Below are 23683 nucleotides of genomic sequence, written 5' to 3'. Positions count from 1 at the left end.
TCATATGACATGCTGAAACATATGCCACTGACTGTAACGTTACCTGGGATGAAGACATTTCACACGCGACGCCAGAAGAACTCTGAACTCCTCTTGCAGTGTTCAACGACCCGCGGCGCCACTTTTATGAAGTTATTTGGCCCGCACCGCACAACTGTATATATTTTTACAACCCGCCGCGCACCCGCGACCATTAAATAGACATACGGGGTCCACGGGTTTTGAGACGACCCGCGCATCACTAGTTCAGGGCTATCAGGGTTGTCATGTCAACAAATGCACGCGCGATGGCATCCCCTGTTGTAGGATGACAGCTCTTACGACAGTAGTTGAGGACATTATTTTTTCCAAACTGTAGGGGGACCCCGAGAGCAAAAGTAGCCAAGTGCGGCTTTAATAAAGTCAGACTTATAAACCTAGGTTGCAAAATATTTAAACTAGCAATATGCCTATAGCAGATTTCCCTGTAAATGATGATAAGTTAAAGACTTGGTTAGTTTATCGTGTGGTTTCTGAATGCAGGTTGAACAGAGGCAAAAGTTTTCTCTGTTCTGATTGGTTCTTTTGTCTTATTGCAGGGTTGAGAGCATTGGTCAGCATATTGCAAAGCTGGTATACCCTCTTCACCCCCACCGAGGCAACCAGCATAGTGGCGGCCACAGTGATGTCCCACAACACCATCCTGCGCCTGAGCCTCGACTACCCTCAGCGGGAGGAACTCGCCAGCTGCGCGCGCACCCTGGCCCTGCAGTGCGCCATGAAGGATCCCCAAAACTGCGCCCTGTCTGCCCTCACGCTTTGCGAGAAGGACCACATCGCCTTCGAGACGGCTTACCAGATAGTCATCGACGCCGCCTCCACGGGCATGACCTACTCTCAGCTCTTCACCATCGCCCGCTACATGGAGCACCGTGGCTACCCCCTTCGAGCCTTCAAACTGGCGTCTCTCGCCATGACCCACTTGAACCTGGCTTACAACCAAGACACCCATCCGGCCATCAACGACGTGCTGTGGGCTTGTGCTCTCAGCCACTCGCTGGGCAAGAACGAGCTGGCCGCTATTATCCCCCTGGTGGTCAAAAGCGTTCACTGCGCCACGGTACTCTCTGACATTCTGCGGCGCTGCACCATGACGGCCCCCGGCCTGGCCGGCATCCCTGGCAGACGTAACTCGGGGAAGCTTATGAGCACTGACAAAGCCCCGTTGAGACAGCTACTGGATGCCACCATCAGCGCCTACATCAACACCACCCACTCCCGCCTCACGCACATCAGCCCACGCCACTATGGAGAGTTCATCGAGTTCCTCAGTAAGGCGCGAGAGACCTTCCTTTTGGCCCAAGATGGCCACATTCAGTTCGCCCAGTTTATAGACAACCTCAAACAAATCTATAAGGGCAAAAAGAAACTCATGATGTTGGTACGAGAACGTTTCGGTTGAACCTCGCCTGACAGTGGGAAACTCTTTCTTCTTTCATTCTTCATTTATTTAAGGCATTATTATTTTATTCTTCCTTTTTTGGTGAATTTTTAAGTTTTATCCATTTGTTTTGATCTCTTTTGTCTTGTTTTTTTTATTGTGAACAATTCCTGTTCACCAAGTTTTTCTACCAGGTCGAACCTGTGGAGGGGAGAAGAACAACTGTAACTATGACCATTTATGTTTTTGTTTTGGCTCATTCTTGATTTCGTTTAATCAAGATATTGTGATAAAAATGTAAAAGTGGCACATAAAGAGAAACCAAATGATTATGTGGTAAATGGAGCGTGGGGGAGGCGTTTGGTTGGTTTTGGAAAGGGGCTTGAACACTCGAATCAAAACGGTCATTCCTGAAACACTCACACACAGTGTTATCAGCATACCTCGATCGTATTTTACGGATCAGCTTTAACTCTCTCTGGAAATGGCCTGCTTTTTTAAGAGTGAGACAGGCACATCACCTCAAACTTAGACTGCAACTCTGTCCAACCTCCCAACCGCGACTCAAGCGAGCCACAAGACGTGAGCCCTCCCCTCTCTCCTGTGTTTGTTACTGTCGGCTCATCTTAATCTCTGTTTGAAAATTCTGTGCAGGAAAGACGACGACGTAAGAGAATACGTGCGTGCTCAATCCTTCCATGCTGTTTCCTGCTCTTGCTGAATTTGAACAAAACAGAGATATTTACCCATCAATATCAGCCATACATGTTTCTCTGTTACCTCTCAGCGGAAAAACGAAAACAAAAAGACTTATGCGAGATTGAGTAGCAGTAATAATATATATGTACTAGCACTTCATTAAATTCCATCCCCTACATGATGCATTCGGATCAGCGATTACTTACTGTGTGCAAATTAGGTGAATTGTATAGATGCGTTTGACGAAAATGGCTATATTGGCAGAATAAGAAATTAGCTGGCTTTAAACTGTAATATCTTCCACATTCCATGACCTCCGCCCTCCACAAGTGCCCCAGTGGATCCGAACACTTAGAATGCACTCTGCGGCTTCCATCTGAAGGAAAACGAGAAGAGAGGAAACGAGAAGAGATATGCTCAACTCCGTTCTCAGGGAATCACTTAAAGAAACAAAACAGAAAAAATAGTAGCATAAGCATTTAAGATATTGTAAATACGAAAGTGTCAATTCAAAAAATTGTAAAGTTATAATTATTTATGATGACTGTATGTTTTTCTTTTTGGATACTTGAATTTGTTGGGCTGGGAATGTGACGACCGTAAGAGGAAAGACTTCAGAAACATTTCTCAGGTGCTCCTGTGTACATTTCTGATTAACGGTTTTATTTGTATCCTATTTTTTTTTTTTTTTGTAATACCTTTTTGCAAGAAGAAGCATGTAAAGAAAAAAAAAGAAAGGAGAGGACAAACGTTTATGAACAGACTATGCAGACCCACTTCATGATTTGCCCTCTTCCCCCCGATCCTCCTCCATCTTTTCTCCTTGTTTGGCTCGGGGGTGGGGGCGCTCTCCCAAAATTCAACCGTTTGTATCTGTAAGTAAAGTAATCTGCACGAGCTTCAAGTTTGGATGGACTTTGCCTTTGATCTACATACAACTCTTTACTTTGAAGCCTTATAGTCTTCTCTGAAAGCACTGCACGTGTTTCAGGACATTGTGTTGCCAATGTCATAGAGAAAATGGACCTACACCTTCGACTGGCCCAAACAAGGAAGAAGGGCATCTGGTATTCTATTCTTCTTCACTTCGACACGGTCAATGTACTTTAGGGTCGTGGTTATCTTGTATTGGGGCTTTTTGAGGGCAATAGGGTCTGTTTTGAGGTTGCCTAATCGAGACCTTGATAGATGCTTCATTAATGGCTAAAGCTTGAGGAGATTTCTCAATGTTGTTGGTTAAGGTTGGTCACTTTAATTTTTGTTTCAAAATTCATACTAGTTGCCTCAGCTGTGGCATACTCAAAACACAAGGTGTTAGTCACGTTATGCAGCTCTGTCAGGGAGCTCAGTGGACGGACCCGAGGGAAAGCTCAGATTAGGAACGTTTTGTTTTATTTTGTTTCTATAAACACATCTGCAGAATGATAATAGTGCTGCCTGACAAAAAAGACAAAAACTATATAAAAAGGAAAAAAAGAAGAAAAAAAGAAAAAGGTTAAAAAAACGAGCATTTTCTGTAGCTAACTAGTTGGTCCAATGGCATCTCAAAAAGAGAATAACCTCCTCTGGCTTTTGATTTCTCTCTTCCATACTCTTAAGTGTCTGTATGTGTTAACTGTACCAGTGTTTTGATCTGTCCCTAGAGTTTAGAAGGAAAAAAATAATCGCTGGTAGAGATTGTTCACTAGTTCATCTACTGTTTGATTTTGTTTCGTTTTAATTTAAGGGAAAGTGTTTGTCGCCTCTTTGTGCTACTGAATTATAAAAAGGTATCCAGTATTTGTTGCCACAAAAGTATAGTTCATCAACACTTTTTGTTTGTGCAACCTCTTGAGCTAATGTCTATAAACAAAAATTTATTACTATTTATGTAATGCTACTACCATTTTATATGATTTGTGTTGAATTTCAGTGCTTTTCTATGAATAAAGTGTGAAACACGTCTTTGGCCTTTTTTAATGCAGCATGATACACAGCAACTGTAATCTTGGCTCTTTATGAAGTGCAAATTAGATTTTTTTTTTTTGTGATGGATTTCCTCTTGATGATGTATTTGCGATTCGCAGCAGAGGCTCTAAAAAGCCAGTAGCCTTTAGTTTGTCACAGGCCAGAAATACCTCACAGTCATGTGTAGATGCTTAACCTATTATTATGAAACTTTTGCAACAGTAGCATTTACTGATACCAGTGCTGCAGACATCGTGGTGACACGTTTCCACAGTTATCACCATTGCAAATCTAGTAATGTTTCTCATATTTTATTTTATGATTATTCATTTATAATCCTATGCTTTGTGTTGTTGCAGTGGCAGCAAATAACTAAAAAAATAAGTAGGGAGTAATGACAAACTTCTGACTGCTCTGAGGACTATATTTTTACTTTACATGTTAAAGAAGTTCTATATTTTTAATAAAAAAATATATATTTGCTGCCATCTCCTATTCTCGACTATAGTTTACCCAACTACGATGACTTCCATATAAGAAACCTGGAAATGTGAACAAATAAATGCTGTTCTTTTGAACTTCGTTAATCAAGGAATCTTGAATGTTTTCACAAAAATATTAAACGACAATTGTTTTGAACATTAAGAAATGTGTCTTGAGTGGCAAATCATAGATTAACTTCTGAAGGATCATGGGAGGTCATGTGACAGACGTAATGATGCTGAAAATTCAGTTTTGCCTTCACAAGAATGAATTCCATGGAAGAAAAAAAAACAAAACATTTATCTTTTTAATAATATTTCACAATACTACTGTTTTATTGATCAATTAAATGAAACCTTCAGACTTCATAACTTAGTGGTAGTGTATGTGAAGGGGATATTGTTTTTTTTTATCCAGAAGATAACAACTATTAATATTTACTGCAAATTCCGTCAACTTTTTAGGTTAGTTCTGCATGCTTACACGCATCTCCAAATTTGATGTCATGAGGTATTTAACGCACAAAATCGCTGTAGTTGTTATGTCCATACTATATCTCCAGTTTTCTCTTTAGAAACCCCAATAAAGTCCAGAAAAACCTTGTGTCAGAGTGATCGACTGTGTTAGAGATGCAGTCGACAGGAACAATGCTCTTTGGGTCTGCTTATACAAACTATCCCATCCATCAGGGTCCCTCACAGCTGCTGCTCTTCATTGTGTCTTGGATCCGGTGCAGCGCTCTGCTCCTGTGAGGACCACTGAGTAAGTGTTTGTCAAGCATGGCAGTGCTGCTGGCTGAAATATGGATGGGTTTGGCTCTGTTAGACACGCTGCAAAGAGAAGGCATTTCCTTAGCTCAGTGATTTAGCAGAAGTGACACGCCAGGAAAAGAGAGACGAGTAATTGGCTTTCCCACCTTGTTCTGAGCTTCCAGCGCAGGCTGAGGCTGTCAGATTGGAGCGGGGAGTAGGTGTTGGGCTTGGTGGGGGAAAACAAGCATTGTTTATACGTGTAACAATGTTACAAAGGCTTTTCTTTCATTAGAACCAACCCCATCATCAGAAAGCGGACGTCTAAACGCAGTCATGGAGCACACAAACCTGTCAGGCAACTCTGAGAACAGTTGTGCTTCTGGACAGGTTTGTGCAGCGAGAGGAAGCTTTGTCCTTTGCACCCTGCATGGCAGGTTCTGCTGTCAGCGTAATCACATATTGTGTTCTTAGGGGAGCTGATTTGCAGAGCTTTGTTCTGCTGCTCTGATTTTCCCAGAATCCCTCTGTAATTGGGGTGTCGGAAGACAGGGTAAGGAGGGGTGGGGCAGCATGGGACTTGTTTTTTTTTTTAGGTGGGAAGTGGGGTGGGTTGAGCGGGTATGGAGAGCTGGAGTGGATTATGAAAGAACATTTAAGACGAACAGAACTGAAGATCAAAAATCCAATAGTGCGGCCCTCGAACTTGATTAGCTTAATGCTAATATTCATTCTAAGAGTGAGTATACGTCTTATTTAAAGTGAGTCATTGAATTATTCACTCAATCAAGCAATTCGCTCAAAACACTGATTCTTGGGGGAACAAAATCCCATTACAATGCATTGCTCAGAGATGTGTATCAGTTTGTGCTTTTACTTTGTTTGGAAACATTTTCATTGTTAGCCAAAATAGTAACTAACAATGTTGTGTATATGTAAGTTACTTAACTTCTTTATTAACATGCATTTATATATTTAGAAATTAACACTAACCAAGATAAATAAAAGCTAAGGATTGTTTGTTATTATATGTTAGCTATTGCATTAATGCATACTTTGGGTTTTTAGTGACTCGTGGCTGTGGGGTCATTGACTACCCTATATAATTAATGTTTTGGCAGTGGCTATTTACACTAAGTGAAAATAGTGATATATTTTATTTACACCATATAAAATTAGCAGTTCTTTGCAATATGTAAATAGTAATTACATGTAATTTACACTTTATTTTGACAGAAACATACTATTTGCCCCTCAGTATTGTTATACGTTAACTGGATGCAATAATATCAATGTCAATAATTATTTTTATTTAAATTATTAAATGGATACCACCTTAAAGGGATAGTTCAACCAAAAAGGAAATTTTGATGTTTATCTGCTTACCACCAGTGCATCCAACATGTAGGTGTCTTTGTTTCTTCAGCAGAACACAAATGAAGATTTTTAACTCCAACTGTTGCTGTGTGCCATCTGTGTTGTATAATGCATGTGAATGGGTAACAATTCTATGAGAGCAACAACAAATAAAATAGATAACATGCACAAAGAGCCCTGTGGCTCATGACGACACTAGGGATGGGCATTTTCCCAAAATATTGAATTTGAATATTTGGGCTCACAAAAATCGAATATTCGTTTATTTAAATTAGGTATTTTGAGAAAATGAGAGAGATGTTTCTTTCTTTTTCTCTCTCAACATGTCGTCACCATTTCTGAACAAGCTTATGATTAGGCAATGTACACAACACGCTTATGTTATATATTAAGGTTTTTAAAACATTAAACAGTGTGTAAAAAAATGCCTAAAGAACAAAGCATTATAAGCTCAAGGAGCACGAGCGGAAAGAAACTCTTATAAAGCAGAGCGCGGTCAGTTAGCGTGCAGAACGTACAAACACAAACACGTCAATAGGGTATATAGCCTACTGACCTGAGTGTGTGTTTGATATGGCTGATGTGTTTACTTTGTATTGTTTCACATTTTCATGTAGAGAGAAACTATAATATTATTGGATTCTGATATTATTCTCGGGTGAGAAAATGCGCCACTGACAGGCGTTGCGGAGACAAAGATAACGGTTAAGTGAAGTTTGAGTGAAGAACTTTGTGTTTTCTGTTCATAAACCCTCAAAGAACTTTAAAGGAAGCATTTGTCTCGAGATCATTTTGCTATCATAAGTTATCTCGCTCTCACTCGGGGTACAGATGGGCTTACCTGCACTCCTGAGCAGTGATCGCTCATTCCACTGCTGTTTGGATTTCATGTGATTCTCGTTTGTGGTGGTGATATTATTATAACTCAGTTTCAGTAATTGATTTCATCAAAAGTAACTCCATTTTGTAACAGCATTTTCAATTTTCATCTAAGTAATTCCAAACATCGCAAGGCAGACGACGACATTGTGATCAAATGCACTTAACTTATTAACCTGCTCCACAACGCCACCCAGTGGATTGAGTTATAACTGCGAGATTTAGAGGGATTTCTCATGGATTCACTGCATTTACAGCCAGCCAATTAACAAAATAAAATTCGAATAGTATTTTTAGTTTTCGAATGTTAATTACAGATCGAATATTCGTGCACACCCCTAGACGACACATTGATATCTTAAGACACATAACGATCAGTTTGTGTGAGAAATCGAGCCGTATTTATATCATTGTTTACCTCAAATAGAACGCTATATCCAACAACCTGGAACGCGCTTCACTTCCGGTAAAGAAGGTCAATATACACGCGTAGTGTACGAGATTCACTTCTGGCATTGATGTAAACTACAACAGATCTTGTATACCGGAAGTGATGTCTTTACACGTACACAACGCCAGAGCGTGTATGTTTACTGTAAGTGAAGTGCGTTCCAGGCTGTTGGTTATAGCGTTGTATTTGAGGTAAAAAATGATACGTCATAAGCCACATGGCTCTTTGTGTATGTTGTCTAAGGATTTTTTTTTTCCTCTTATAGAATTGTTACCCATTCACATGCATTATACGACTGGCACACAGCAACTGTTGGAGTTAAAAATCTTCATTTGTGTTCTAGTTCTACTGAAGAAACAAAGACACCTACATGTTGGATGCACTGGGGTTAGCAGATAAACATCAAATTTTCATTTTTGGATGTACTATCCCTTTAAAGGGACACTAAAAGCCCAATCCTACCCAGTAAATGCTTTTATTATTATTATTTAAAAAAAAAAGTTTGGCACTTAATTTCCACGTTTAGAACATTTTCTTAAATTTGATAAAAAGTAAATGCCTTTCCGGTGTGATTTGTGATGAGTAAAGAGAAAGCTCTGCAAAAGGCGGATTCGAACATGTGTTGTTTGCGTAAAAAAACAACAATCCGCTAGCCGAACCCTTTACTGATTGGGCCACTGAAGACGTTAAATCGCAAACCGTTTTATAATGTTGTTTGGCCCAACCAGGCATTGTTAGACGGAGCAAGTGTGAATAGCACTTGCCAACAAGGCACGCTATTTGCACCCGGTGTGAATAGACACTGCGTAATATTTTCCTCATCATTTTTTCTTTGTAAAAAATTGTATAGTGTTGCTAACTACCCGAGGTGTGTACACCTGGGAATGTCTGATAAACACAATGATGACATTGCACTCATACTTACCGCAGGCAGAAAACAAAAGAATAGGAAGTATCATCAGCAAAACTTGAAAGGGCTCCGTGATTTACTGCAGGGCAAATACTGAACGTAAATATAAGCGTCATTTTTAAAAACTTAATGCTGGATTTGGTGAAGAAGCTGTCAGTGATCAAATGATTGATTTTAAAGATGATAGTATTGAGAATATTTTTTTACATTGTGAATATGAGCCAGATACTGAATGTACTAGGCAATTGGCTCTGACAAGGACAGTAGGTGCGTTTACATGAAGCACTGTAATCGGTTTAAAAGTCCAACCCGAATGAAAATGCTCCATATGAACACCTCAATCGGAAATAAAAATTTCCAAAACGAATGAAATTGTAATCGGTTTGAGAGGGGTGGGATAAACCTTTTCATTAACCGATGAACGAAAAATGTAACCATGTAAACGACCTGACCAGATTAACGTTACTTTTCAGTGTGCGGCCTTACATGACGTGATAAGATAACGTTACACAGCATGCGCCTTCAAGGGTTAAGTAGTTCACCCAAAAATGAAATTGATGTCATTAATGACTCACCCTAATGTCGTTCCACACCATAGACCGTAAAAAAAATAAAAATCGTTCCACACCCGCAAGACCTTCGTTCCTCATCGAAACACAGTTTAAGATATTTTATATTTTAGTCCCAGAGCATAATGCAGTCAATGCCCACTTTACTGTCGACCTCCATGTCCAGAAAGGGAATAAAAACATCATCAAAGTAGTCCATATGTGACATCAGTTGGTTGATTAGAGTCTCTTGAAGCATCAAAAATACATTTAGGTTCAAAAATATCAAAAACTACGATTTTATTCAGCATTGTCTTCTCCTCCACGTGCCTCCAAAAATAATCAATCGGTAATGAATCAGTGAATCGATCAAAGATTCGGGTCGCCAATGTCACGTGATTTCAGCAGTTTGGCCTTTGGCGCCGAACTGCTGAAATCACGTGACATTGGCGACCCGAATCGTTGATCGATTCCTCATCTTTACAGCGTTTGTCCCAGGCACTTTTTACTTCAACTGTGCCTGACAGAAGAATTTATTCTATTCTGCGATGATTACATTTTACAACAAATAAATAGCTTGTATAAGTCCTGGTGGCCATTGAGAGATGGCATCCGTGAACACATTCAAGCTGCTGAAGAGGACATTCGACATTTTTGAGGCGGCAGACAAACGCTCTGTAATGATTGCGATTGAAAGTCAGCTCATGTAAACCCCAGATCGGTTTAGATAACGTCTCTTGTAAACAGTCCACTAAATCTTTCAATTGGAATGACAAAAAAGTGTGCATGTAAACGTGGCCAGTGATGATGGTATAAAACATCAGCTCAAACTAAAAACATTCCAAGCTCCAAAAGGTAACAAAATATTTTATTCTTCTGTAATTGTTATTCTAATATCAGGAGAGTTTTATATTATCGCATCAGGCAGAGATCTATCTGTTTTAGATACAGATCTGGGTTGCTAGATTGGCAAAACAGTCATGCATTTAAAGGAAGACAACAACTTTTTGCGACTTTAGCTTATTCACTGTTATACCCACACGTACCACTCATCCCCGTGCGTGTCATAACTCTGACGCAATCACCACTAGCCTAGCTTAGCACAAAGACTGGAGGTAAACAGCTCCATCTAGCCTAACGTTACTGGTCAATAAGTGACTAAATAACGGCAACATTTTCCTATTTACATGTTGTGATGTGTATAGTTACATGAACTAAGACTGCCGAAAAAATTAATAAGGAACTTTTGATTATTACCCTGGGAGCAGAGGCGCAATGATATTACACAGCGCCTGAGAATAGGCAAACTTCTGTCAACATAACCATTGTGATGACCTGTTTGCACTGAAAGCGTGCTGGAGACTATTTTCAGGCGGATGATGATCGTCTAACCCGTCCCACCACCAACCCTAACTTCACTACAATTATAAGCTCCACCCTAACCACATAGCTAGAGCTAAACTAAACAAAAACCTAAATATTAATGACCACACATGCTGAATAGTGAGAATGACCAATCATTTTGATTTTTACAAGATATGACCCCACCAAGCTCAGGCCAACTTGATGCCCTCCATCTCTCTTTCCCCAAAATTTCAAATCAATCTTGGGCCAAGTCCCCCCAAAACCCTCCCATCTGATAAAGCAGTGATAGTGCAAGGACCTGACAAATGATGTACAGCCTGCTGTCTTCAGGAACATATTGGATTTGCAGGCCTGCTGATTTGCTGAGAGATTGAGCCCAAACCCCCACTTTCATTCCCCTTGTGGCATCTTAAAGGAGGCCTTGGGGAATTCAGCTTTTTTTTTTTTTGTGGATTCATTGTTGCAATTAAAAATAATGCCAGGAGCCCCTTGAGGTATCACAGAATAAGTGTGTGCACGTGTGCGAGTGCTTGTGCATCGCTAGAAATTGTACCAGCCCCTCAATCACAGCTGTGCTCCATGGACACAGACTAGCGGCGGGCCGGCAGGGGCTTAAAAATCCAACAACACTAATCAGCAAATTGATTACAGGACATTTCTTCTTTCAGCAGGGCTTACAGCACCTAACACACAATCAAGGACAGACTTATCCTCCATTGAGAACACCGCACACCGGCGGATGAGGGGAAAAGAGGACTGCAGCTGCCGCCATTTCACACTAAATGACCGTAAGCCAGTGTGGGAAAACATCCATCATGTTTCAATTTACAGTCTGTGGTCACTTTTAAAACAGACAGTAAACAACTTTGACCAAAAAGGAATTAGGAATCATTTTGTTATTCAAACAAATGACAGATTTGGAAATCCTACATCAAAACTATGCATTTTCATTTCCGGAAATGGGCTTCAGAAAGCACTAACGTGATTGAAAAAATGTCCAATTCCAATAAATCCTTGTTTTGAAGTTCAGGGTTCTTCAAAACATCTTGCGTACGTCACGTCACATGATGTGTGTTGCTGGGGAATCCCACTCCCACCCTCCCAAAAACAAAAACAACTGGATTTAAGGATTTGTGCTTATTCGTCGTTTGGTATTACGTCCTGTGGGATTAACATTTCTATTACTAAATGCGAAAGGCAGTAAGAGAGACAGTAATCATAGATCAAGAGGGTAACCCCCACCCCACCGAAAGACTCGTGCAAAACAAAGGGAATGGGAAAAAATGGTTGCAACGTGATTTAGGTACATGACATTCAGTTTGGAGAAATTCCCCTGAGGGATGTGTCTTAAAAGGATTACTCTTTATTTCGATTCATACAAAACATCCATTGATATGTACACACATTCTCAGTGGTTCATTAGTGTCAGTCACTATTCCAGTGAAGACGGTCTCAGCCCAGATGTTACTATGGCACTGCATTAAAAACAAACCCATACAGCGCTTCAGATTTAATCAGACTTCGTCCTCCTTCACTTATTCCACATACTTCAGTGATCGTACAGTGCATCGGCTCTAATGAAAACACATCAATCTAGCTGAGAAAAAAAAAAATCTGTTTCGACTGAAAATTATATTAAAGATTAGATAGATTGGTGTGGGGCTATTATAAAAAGTAGGTAAAATAGAAAGATGGCCTACATAATCATTGAAATGAGTCGGGCTCAGCCTTTTATGCGAATCTCAGAGCCTGTCAAAACATATCTGGGTCACATTTCACCACAAAATCATTAGAAAAAATAATGCATTAAGGCTTTATTAAGGCATTTCAGAAAATTAAGATCATTTGCATTGTGACATTATTTTTGTGACAATTAGGCATATTTTATCCCCAATTCTCATAACTGTAATGTTTAAGTTTAACATTGTCTTGAATAATCTTTTTACCATAATAGTTATTTTTGGTATGTCAGGTGCACACACACACACAAATATATTTAAATTAATAATATATAATTAATAATATATATTTATATATATATATATATAATTTAAATATATTTGTGAATATATGTGTGTGTGTTCCTGAAGCATTGACCTGACAAAGGATGTATAGCCTGCTATCTTCAATCACATTATGCTAATGAGAATGAGAGTATGGTAAGGAAATGTGAAATCCCTACCATAACTTTTCTTGAAGCAAAATGTTTTTTTACTTCTCTTTTTGTTTTTGTAGTAAAATATAAATAGACTTTTTTTTGACTGACAGGTTGTGAGAGATTCGTGAGTTCAGTGAGTTTAGAATCCTACAGTGCTGCGCTCCAACACTTGTTGTTTCTCATGCGCTTTAGGTGTTCTGATGGGAGAGCAACGCGTTATTTGCGGTTGAGGAGCTGGCGAGAGTGGGTGTGTACGGCCTCTACGAACGCGCCCACATTTTCTGGGTCCATATCAGGGTACAGGCCATGACCCAGATTAGCGATGTAGCCCTTGGTGCCAAAGCCCTCCAACATCCTCTTCACGATCTCCGATATGCGCTCCTGGTCACACATAAACAAAGAGAAGCGTTTAGGCTGGATATAGGCTGGCCAGTCACACCTCTATAACTAAGTGATGGTGGAAAAAAATAATTGGGAGGCATCAAGACAATGCTATGAAAACCATGCTTGTAATGAGCGAGCAATGAAAGCCAGAGATGGCTGTGTGGAAAACAGCTGTTCTTAAGGCTCATATTTCCAGTAGGGCCTAAATTTGTAAAAAAAAAAAAGAAGAAAAAAGGCCTCTCTAATTTGAAATGGATTAACCAGAACTGAAGCGTTGCTTTTCAAGCACAAAACACTTCTGTATAGCCTAGACTAAACTGAAGTGATGCAGAGAACTGGTTGGGTTTGTGTTCTTTCAATGTTTCCATCCTCACCTTTGTGGCGTATAGAGCGCAGGGATCCATGTTGCCTTGCAAACTAACTTTTCCTCCAGTCCTGACACTGTAAAACACAAACAAGATGATATACGCTAGCATTCAAACATATAGCATTCAAAAATATGATAGCAAAGCTGAATTTTCAGCATTATTACTCCAGTGTTCAGTGTCACGTGATGAACCAAGCCATCACCTGCTGTTAGCATCCCATTGACTCCCATTCATTTTTGAGTCACTTTGACAGTGAATAACTTTACATCTGAGGCTTTTAAAGACTCCATTTGTCCATTGTTTATTTCTAAAGAAACACGACAATGCATAAAAGGCTCCATTACCTTGTATCTTACACTATCGCCCTGTAGAAGCTGTTTTTGTAAAAATAGGCTAACGATTGCGTCATAACCAACGTGACTCTGTCCGAAGGATGAGAAATTACCCTATAGACAGGAGGAGACGCTCAGAAACAATCTTTTACTGTCTATGAGGCAGTCGGGGGGACGTGGAAACAAAGTCCGATAAAGTCAAGGGAGAAGAATGGGGAGAAGCCCATAGTGAGCCAAAAGCAACGGGAGAAAATATTTAAACAACGTGATTCAGATTTCACTCTCCACAACTACTAGAAGACCTACAGCTGTCAGACAGGAGGCTCACGTCACATCTACGTCATCAAGCTCAGTCTGAGCCTGCGCAGTTCGCTCAGCCATCAGGAAGTGAGTGCCTCTGATTGGCCTCATTTTCCGCCGTTGAAGTCAATGGGATAGCTCTGTCCATTTCTTTTACTGTCTATGGCTAATGTACACAGGTGATGATATTTATTTTAGTGCATTTCACCAAAAACCACACCACAAAAGAATCGTGTAAAACTCAGTAAACCTTTGCTTGATATTATTACTTGTGACATGAGAACAAAATATGCACTAAATTAACAATCTCTTAAATATTTCCTAATTTCACTAAACTTTAGTGTTGTGATTTATTTATTTATTTGGTTAAACATGAATCTTTATTTAAAAGGGCTTATCTCTGCTTTTGTAGGCTCATTTTGTAAATATAAGCACCTAATTTGTATGTGCAAACTGGGGGCAGGTGTGATGAGACGTCATGCTCGGCTAGATTCGCAGAGAACTCGTTCATCTTCGGATGCGGAGCTGCGCGCGGAGTTACAAAAAACCTTCTGCACATCACCAGGCCAGAGCCGTTGAAAAACGTATTTTTCTGAAGCGGCAGTGGATTTCAGAATCCCCCCCTTCAACTGTCAACACCTAACATTTCAATCATCAATCTTTTTCTATGGCTCTGCACCAGGCGAAATGGGGTGTTGCGGACCCAACGTGCAAGACCGCCCCCTTCGCGTCGACGTCATTTTTGACGCGCGCACCCTCGCGCTCATGCGGACGCGTCGAGTATAAACAAGACTTTATATGCTGATTTTGGTCCTCAAGAAATATTTCTTATTATCAAGGTTGAAAACTGTTTAGCTACTTAATGCGTTTATGAAAACTTCTCAAGATTGAATTTTTGATGTATAGAAAGATTGAATTCTTTGATGTATAGAAAGTTTAAAAGAACATCATTTACTTAAAACAGAAAGCTTTTGAGTTACATAATTCCCATACTTCCATTAGTAGGCGACTCTAGCAGCAATAACAGAGAACAAGTTGCTTGTCTTGTAGAAGTATTCAGACTCTACCAAATCCTTTGATTTAACTGGATTATAAATTCTATATTGATATCTGGTTGGCTGTGATTCTATTTCTAGAAGTCTAGAAAATGGAGTGTTTCATTTCAGTTTATACAGATAAAAAATGAAGACACAACCCTCTTACAACTGACCTCTACCTATGAAGCATAACATAACTAATATAAAAATAAAACATAATTTAGGCAGTTAATCTAAAGGACACTGGTAGTAAAGACTAAAGAGCTCTTTATCCAAAAGCAAAACAACATCCAAGTGTTTGGATTCACTTCTGTTGGAGTTTGGCCAAAACATAAGATATTCATTGCAACGTGGAAAAAGATTTCATGGTCAGATGTTTTATCAAGACCAAAAGCTTTTAGTCACAATTAAAAAAAGTGAAATGTTAAAGGGATAGTTCACCCAAAAATACAAATTAGCCCATGATTTACTCACCCTCAAGTCATCCTAGGTGCATATGACATTCTTCTTTCAGATGAATACAATCAAAGTTTATACATAAAAAAAATGTCCTGTCTCTTCCAAGCTTTATGATGGCTGTTTCTGTTTTGAAGTAAGTTCATAAAAGTGCATCTATCCATCAAAACTGCTCCACACGGGTTAATAAAGGCCTTTGGTGTAAGAAAAAAAATGAGGGCTGATCCATGGCCCGTAGTTGGAGAAATCGAGATCACCCATAGACGTAAAGGACGCAGCAGCAAACATTAATAGGGAAAGAAAAGGGTTAACAATAACATTACTCTAAAAAAAAAAAAAAAAAAAAAAAAAAAAGCAATTATAGCCTACATAAGCTACCATATTTTCTGCTTAACTTTTATTAGACTCCAGGTCAAAATAAAAGTTTGTTTTCCACCAAGCACATTCTCTGCAGATCTCACTCTCGCTCATGTCTGAGGTAAATCATTAAGGGGGGGGGGGTAAACAGACAGTTTCAGTCAATCTCATGTCAATCTTGACTACCTATAGAGTAGTATTGCATCCTTCATATCTCAGAAAAGTCTTTAGTTTTATTATATTTATAAAAGAAAGATAGGCTGTACTGAGTCTTTACGGGAAAAAAACGAGCGGATGGAGGCGTATCGTGTGGGCGGAGCTAAAGAATGACGAGCGCGTGCAGCTGTTGCATGAGAGCATCTGAAAGCTGTGACATCCTCAAGCGTGGAATGGAAAACGTTACACTAAATAAACCATGGCTATCAATCAGATTCAACTAATACATACAGTCTTGTTCAAAATAATAGCAGTACAATGTGACTAACCAGAATAATCAAGGTTTTTCGTATATTTTTTTATTGCTACGTGGCAAACAAGTTACCAGTAGGTTCAGTAGATTCTCAGAAAACAAATGAGACCCAGCATTCATAATATGCACGCTCTTAAGGCTGTGCAATTGGGCAATTAGTTGAATTAGTTGAAAGGGGTGTGTTCAAAAAAATAGCAGTGTGGCATTCAATCACTGAGGTAATCAATTTTGTGAAGAAACAGGTGTGAATCAGGTGGCCCCTATTTAAGGATGAAGCCAACACTTGTTGAACATGCATTTGAAAGCTGAGGAAAATGGGTCGTTCAAGACATTGTTCAGAAGAACAGCGTACTTTGATTAAAAAGTTGATTAGAGAGGGGAAAACCTATAAAGAGGTGCAAAAAATGATAGGCTGTTCAGCTAAAATGATCTCCAATGCCTTAAAATGGAGAGCAAAACCAGAGAGACGTGGAAGAAAACGGAAGACAACCATCAAAATGGATAGAAGAATAACCAGAATGGCAAAGGCTCAGCCAATGATCACCTCCAGGATGATCAAAGACAGTCTGGAGTTCCCTGTAAGTACTGTGACAGTTAGAAGACGTCTGTGTGAAGCTAATCTATTTTCAAGAATCCCCCGCAAAGTCCCTCTGTTAAAAAAAAGGCATGTGCAGAAGAGGTTACAATTTGCCAAAGAACACATCAACTGGCCTAAAGAGAAATGGAGGAACATTTTGTGGACTGATGAGAGTAAAATTGTTCTTTTTGGGTCCAAGGGCCACAGGCAGTTTGTGAGACGACCCCCAAACTCTGAATTCAAGCCACAGTACACAGTGAAGACAGTGAAGCATGGAGGTGCAAGCATCATGATATGGGCATGTTTCTCCTACTATGGTGTTGGGCCTATTTATCGCATACCAGGGATCATGGATCAGTTTGCATATGTTAAAATACTTGAAGAGGTCATGTTGCCCTATGCTGAAGAGGACATGCCCTTGAAACGGTTGTTTCAACAAGACAATGACCCAAAACACACTAGTAAACGGGCAAAGTCTTGGTTCCAAACCAACAAAATTAATGTTATGGAGTGGCCAGCCCAATCTCCAGACCTTAATCCAATTGAGAACTTGTGGGGTGATATCAAAAATGCTGTTTCTGAAGCAAAACCAAGAAATGTGAATGAATTGTGGAATGTTGTTAAAGAATCATGGAGTGGAATAACAGCTGAGAGGTGCCACAAGTTGGTTGACTCCATGCCACACAGATGTCAAGCAGTTTTAAAAAACTGTGGTCATACAACTAAATATTAGTTTAGTGATTCACAGGATTGCTAAATCCCAGAAAAAAAAATGTTTGTACAAAATAGTTTTGAGTTTGTACAGTCAAAGGTAGACACTGCTATTTTTTTGAACACACCCCTTTCAACTAATTGCCCAATTGCACAGCCTTAAGAGCGTGCATATCATGAATGCTGGGTCTTGTTTGTTTTCTGACAATCTACTGAACCTACTGGTAACTTGTTTGCCACGTAGCAATAAAAAATATACTAAAAACCTTGATTATTCTGGTTAGTCACATTGTACTGCTATTATTTTGAACAAGACTGTATATGATCCAGAATCAGATCCGGAGGCTGGAGAAGCAACAACAGCAGGACGTCCATCTCTGTGGTATGTAACGTTACTGCATTTAGTGGCTTGTCAACATTTGCGTGCGTTTACTTGTGGATTATGAGGACATGATTTGGTTTATTGACTATTGTATGCGATTGTATGCGTGTTGATTTTTGACACAGAAATACTCCATCAAACGTCCAACTTATTTTTTTGAAACTTTGTCTATGTTTAGGATGGGAATCCAAGTCTTTAACAGTGTAAAAATCTCAGTATGCATGAAACAGCATTTCACCCCCCCTTTAACAACACCATCATCACTTACAGTTCCTACACTTATTAATATGGAAGGCGATTTGCTGGAAGCCAGATCATTTACTTTATAAAGTTTAAATATGGATATTTTTCTTCCTCAAACACATCGATTCGCTTCAGAAGGCCTTATTAACCCCCGGAGCCGTGTAGAGCAGTTATGATGGACAGATGCACTTTTATGGACTTCAAAAACAGAAACAGCCATTATTAGAAGAGCCAGGACATTTTTTATATAACTCTGATTGTATTTGTCTGAAAGTAGAATTTCTTACAAACCTAGGATGACTTGAGGGTGAGTAAATCATGAGCTAATTTTCATTTTAAAGTGACCTAATCCAATATGAACACTGCCCACACCTCCATAGTATGGTGGAGGTAGTAGCAGCATTATTCTGTAAGACTGGTTTTTAATCAGATGGACATAAATGTGTTAAAATTTAATCTGTGCAGGACAGTAATCCTAAAACAGGACTAAAGAACTAAAAGGAAAATGTCTTATAAAAGTTCAGTAAAAGTCCAACTGTGACACTATTTGAAATGTGAGGTGCACAAGTGAAATGAAACTGACCGTGCTGAACGCGGATCTATGGTCCAGTCCAGACCCACGACTTCATAACCAGACTCAGAGAGGTCCTCAAGCCCATAATGACCATCTTTAGCAAAGACAATCTGCAAATGAAACAGAACAGAGAAGTTACAGAGGACCTAATGGATCACGGGAGTCTCTTTGGGACTCAAATTAAAAAGCCTGCAACAAAACCCGACCAGATACTGACAACTAGTGGCAAATGATGTGATTACAAGTGTGGATATACTCGAGCTCATAATAAAAAAAGTGCACTATATAGTAACTAAGCAAAAAAACAATATTATACAACGCTTAACACATAATTTTAATATTCATTCGAACATAAATATATAAAAATATACTCTGAATATATAAACGTAATTTTATATATATATTTTAAATTGTGATATTTCAAAGTTTTTAATAAACATAGCCTTAGTGACCATAAGAGGCCAATCACACAGAACACATTTTTACCCCATTCAACTGCGTTACTATTCCATTCTTTTTCAATGTAAATACTCCTGGCCTAGACGGACGTCTTTAACGGTTGCGTCTCGTGCATGACACAGCATTGTGAAAACACGTCGCTCCAGTTAAGTCCACTGATGGGCGATACCACTTATTTAGTTTGATACGATACAGATACTTTCAAGGTCAGTATCGTCTGTCAATACCGATGCTTTACCTAATTAACTTTTTACATTATTAAATTACTAAGAGTAAAATAGGTAATGAGAACCACTTAAAATTATATTTGAAAGGCATTTTAACATTAAATATGCCTTAATTGCAATGAATTGCTTATTAGATTACATTTTTGTTTACACATGGTTCACTTTTAGTGGTAACCATGGAGAAATGTTCATTTAAATTTCATTCAATGTTATCATATAATAATAACATTGATAATATTATAATTTATTTGGTATATTATAATTCAAATAACACAGTCTTGTTTCACTAGTAATTTCGCTCCAAAGAAATGGCATTGCAGTTCTTCTGAAGGTACAAACATATTGGGATGAATTATGTTATTGTATTCCATATTTGAAAAACATCAGCTACTTACTTATTAATAAAATGTATTATAATGCATTGCAAAAATATTTGCAAGAGTGGAGAAAAGCATGAGTGAGTATGTGAAGTTTTAGCTTGAAATACAACACAGATCATTTTTATAGCATGTTAAAATTGCCACTTTTTGAGGGTGAGCAAAAAGTGTCATTTTTGTGTGTGTCCCTTTACATGCAGATGAGCTGCTGCTCCCGGCCCCCTTTCTGGAAGAGGGCGGAGCTTCAAGAGCTCGAGTTAGCAGCTCCGCACGCTGAAAATGTCAAAAACTGTTCGGCCTTTTCACGTTCAAACTGGATTTGGACAATGATGGAGAAACATGACAACATGTAGCATGCAACCGGACGTTTCAGAATGGTTAGTTGATGAATTTATGTAGCTGAGAAGCTGATGAGGAGTTGTTAAGTTATTGATTAGCATATTATGTCATGGTAATTTATAAATCGCTTTTATTGTAAGATGAGCCAGAGAATATCTGCAGCATGAAGACGGAACAGGTTTAGTTTAATTATAACTTATGTAGTCATCTTGCTTTTATGACATGCTATTGCATTTGTGTTCGTACTGTATTGCAATAAATGTGAAAAGACGGATGACAGCTTGAGCAGACTCCTAAATGTGCTCTACCACAACAATCTTTCTTCTCAACCTGGCCTTTATTGGATGTTCCCGGAGGCGTATGTACATTTTTGGGTTAGTGATGTCACTAACCCTTGAATAAGCTTGCTTTAGTCCCTACCAGCCGTTTGCTATAGTCCTTAAAAAGCGATTTCTTTAAAAGAAAATATCTGCCTTTGCTTTGAACTTTGTCACTTAGCACCCTTTATAAAACTAAAAGTAATTAAGCTCAAAAGATAAAGTCTACTCACCATAGGCACATTGTCTAAACCAGATTCTTTGATCTTGTCCTTAACACGGCGAGCAATGTCTCTCAGATATGGCAGAGAAAACTCTTTAAACTCCACTGGACCCAAACAACCAGTATGAGACTCGAAAACCTGCAGAGCCTAAAGAAAAAAAACATTAAGTGACAATGGTTTATAATACACTCTGTCTGTAACATTTTTACTGAACATCTAAATAGTACTACAGCATTTGAAATTGCTCCCCTCCTTCATATCATCTCACTCGTTCTCTCACCTGAGCTCCAGCTTTCACCTGGCCGAGAAGATACTCCACTATGACATCTGTTAGCTGGCTCAGTAGTTTGTGGCTGGCCTCTGGGTACCTGTAGAGCCAGCGTTTGGCCTTCGAGTGTGTGGCAGAGCCTCCTCCTTCAATCATGTAGGACATTAGCGTCCACTGGCATTAATAAAAGACAGAACAGATGACGATTGAGGCCATTGTGTTCTTTTTACAGCAGTATCTCTAGTTATAGAGAAGCGTTGCTTGTTTTTCTCACCGGAGCTCCAGTGAAGCCAATGAGAGGAACTTTTCCCTCTATTTTGTGTCGTGTCAATGTAATGGCTTTAAAAACGTAGTCGAGTTCAGACCACACGTCCACTTTAATCTTTAGTCTCTGCAGATCTTCAGGCTCCTTCAGTGGTTCTGGGAACGTGGGGCCTTTTCCTGGACTCATCTGAACCTCCATCCCCATGGCCTGCTCATACACATTTATATATAAATAGACATGCACATTGTTAATTCAGTCAGTTAGGGGTCAAATTATGTGTCATTGACCTGAGGGACCACCAAGATGTCAGAGAAGATGATAGCAGCATCGAATGGGAATCGTCTGAGAGGCTGAAAACAGATCATCAAGAGTGTTAACTCAATATGCTATAATTATAAAAAGGAAGCAGGTAAGAAGGTGCTCAGTGGTGCCAACCTGTAGCGTAAGCTCACAGCAAGCTTCAGGGGAACGGCATGTCTCGAAGAAATCTTTCCCTGCCCTAGATTCCCTGAATTCTGTTGATAAAGCCACACAGAGATGAATGGATGAAAAGAATAACGTCACGATAAATGATCACATGTAGCACTGGCACATACCCGGCAGATAGCGGCCGGCCTGCCTCATACACCACACTGGAATGTGCTCAATCTCCTCTCCTCTCGCAGCTCTTAGGAATGTGTCGTTTTTCAGCTCTGGAAAGTCCTTGGGGCTGGGATGGAAAAACAGCAAAGTCAAAATACTTCAATATTTAATTCACACAACATCTGTATCCGTCTGAATTCATGTGTCGTTTGAGGGCCCTCCCTTTAGGTTGATGATGATCGGGTTTCACAGATGGTTTAAGCAACAAGTGAACCGAGTAGATAAGGGCTTTTGAGATCAGGGGACAAACGGTTTTCTCATTCTTCACCGCTGATAAGCATTTGTGCCACACAACACACCCTGTAATCCGCACTGCAGACTCATGCAAAAATTTTAAGTCAGTAAGATTTTTTTTTAAATTAAAGAAATTAATATTTTAATTAAACAAGGACACAATAAAATGATCAAAAATTACATTAACTACCTTTGCATTGAAACTTCCACAAAGTTAAGCAAATTCTACAAAACATTAAGCAGCTAGGGTGTAATGATAACTTCGTAAACTAATCCAATAAAGAAGTAGAGTGTGAATGCCCCAAAAAGTCATTAAATATTAATGTTTTAATAATAGTACCATCTATTGCTATTCACTATTGCATTATCTATACTAACATATAATGCTGATTGATAATAATGCACCTTATTTTCCCTCTACTGTGATTTAAATAACAACATTTATTATTAGTGGCATTATTATTTTTAATGTTAACTTTATGTCCGATACTTCAAACTGTACAATTACTTGCCACATGAAAAAAATACTATAGTATATTATAGTAAAATTACTCTAGGGAATACTTTTCGAAACCATACTATAGTAAAAACACTACAGTAAAGTGTAGTAATAAATACTATAATACACTACAATGTACTAAAATTACCTGTTGTATCTTTACTATAGTATGGTTCAAAAACACTACAGCATTTACTAGTTATTTTACTATAATATACTACAGTATGTTTTCATGTGGGAGCTTCCAAGGGAAATTTTCCACATATCAAGAAAATACGCTTTCAAAACAAACCTGCTTATATAATATGCAATTTCTCAGACAGTACATCTTGAAGCCCTGTAAAAACGATCATCTGCCTGTATTACTGGACGGATGACAATAATTCCTAATTTAATGTTATCATGGTCGTGAGCTCTGGCCCTGTAAGAATACATATAATCATCCACTTACGTCAATAAGCATTAGCTCATCATTAACTTACAGAATCAGACTGTCCTTATCCATTATTGCCGGCTTCCACGCAGAGCTTGAATGAAATTCTGCAGGCTTGACAAGCTGTTTTACTGACAGAGTGTGTTGTAACAGTGTATGTGCGTCACGCCTCCAAACTGAAGGACGCGGCCATCTTGAAATGGTCACATGACCATAAGTAGGC

General features: G+C 39.1%; 2 protein-coding genes and 2 long non-coding RNA genes across 4 annotated transcripts in view; 2 read left to right on the top strand and 2 right to left on the bottom strand.

The window, feature by feature from the left end:
* Nucleotides 1–4061, top strand: part of zswim5 (zinc finger, SWIM-type containing 5) — a 44921-nt gene extending 40860 nt beyond the window's left edge. Inside the window, exon 14 of the mRNA XM_067453697.1 lies at nt 579–4061. Within this exon, the coding sequence (XP_067309798.1) occupies nt 579–1441 (863 nt within the window). The 3' untranslated portion in view covers nt 1442–4061. The remainder of the gene's footprint in view (nt 1–578) is intronic.
* A 943-nt stretch (nt 4062–5004) lies between these two features.
* LOC137089462 (uncharacterized) lies at nt 5005–9807 on the bottom strand. Its single transcript, XR_010907689.1, has 3 exons — nt 9491–9807; nt 5466–5527; nt 5005–5379 (listed from the first exon to the last, which is right to left on the bottom strand). It is a non-coding gene; the product is annotated as an uncharacterized lncRNA (long non-coding RNA).
* A 176-nt stretch (nt 9808–9983) lies between these two features.
* Nucleotides 9984–21105, top strand: LOC137090026 (uncharacterized). Its single transcript, XR_010907817.1, has 3 exons — nt 9984–10318; nt 11497–11616; nt 20440–21105. It is a non-coding gene; the product is annotated as an uncharacterized lncRNA (long non-coding RNA).
* On the bottom strand, nt 12172–23551 carry urod (uroporphyrinogen decarboxylase). The gene is made up of 10 exons (XM_067453695.1): nt 23510–23551; nt 22249–22361; nt 22088–22167; nt 21940–22002; nt 21662–21859; nt 21400–21561; nt 21129–21266; nt 19186–19286; nt 13745–13811; nt 12172–13367 (listed from the first exon to the last, which is right to left on the bottom strand). The coding sequence occupies exons 1-10, from the start codon at nt 23530–23532 to the stop codon at nt 13203–13205; spliced, it is 1110 nt and encodes a 369-aa protein (XP_067309796.1). The 5' UTR covers nt 23533–23551; the 3' UTR covers nt 12172–13202.
* Between the last annotated feature and the right edge of the window lie 132 nt (nt 23552–23683).

This window comes from Pseudorasbora parva, chromosome 9 (genome assembly GCF_024679245.1).
Source record: "Pseudorasbora parva isolate DD20220531a chromosome 9, ASM2467924v1, whole genome shotgun sequence".
NCBI classification, from domain to species: domain Eukaryota; kingdom Metazoa; phylum Chordata; class Actinopteri; order Cypriniformes; family Gobionidae; genus Pseudorasbora; species Pseudorasbora parva.
This window is presented reverse-complemented; position numbering and strand designations above follow the sequence as displayed.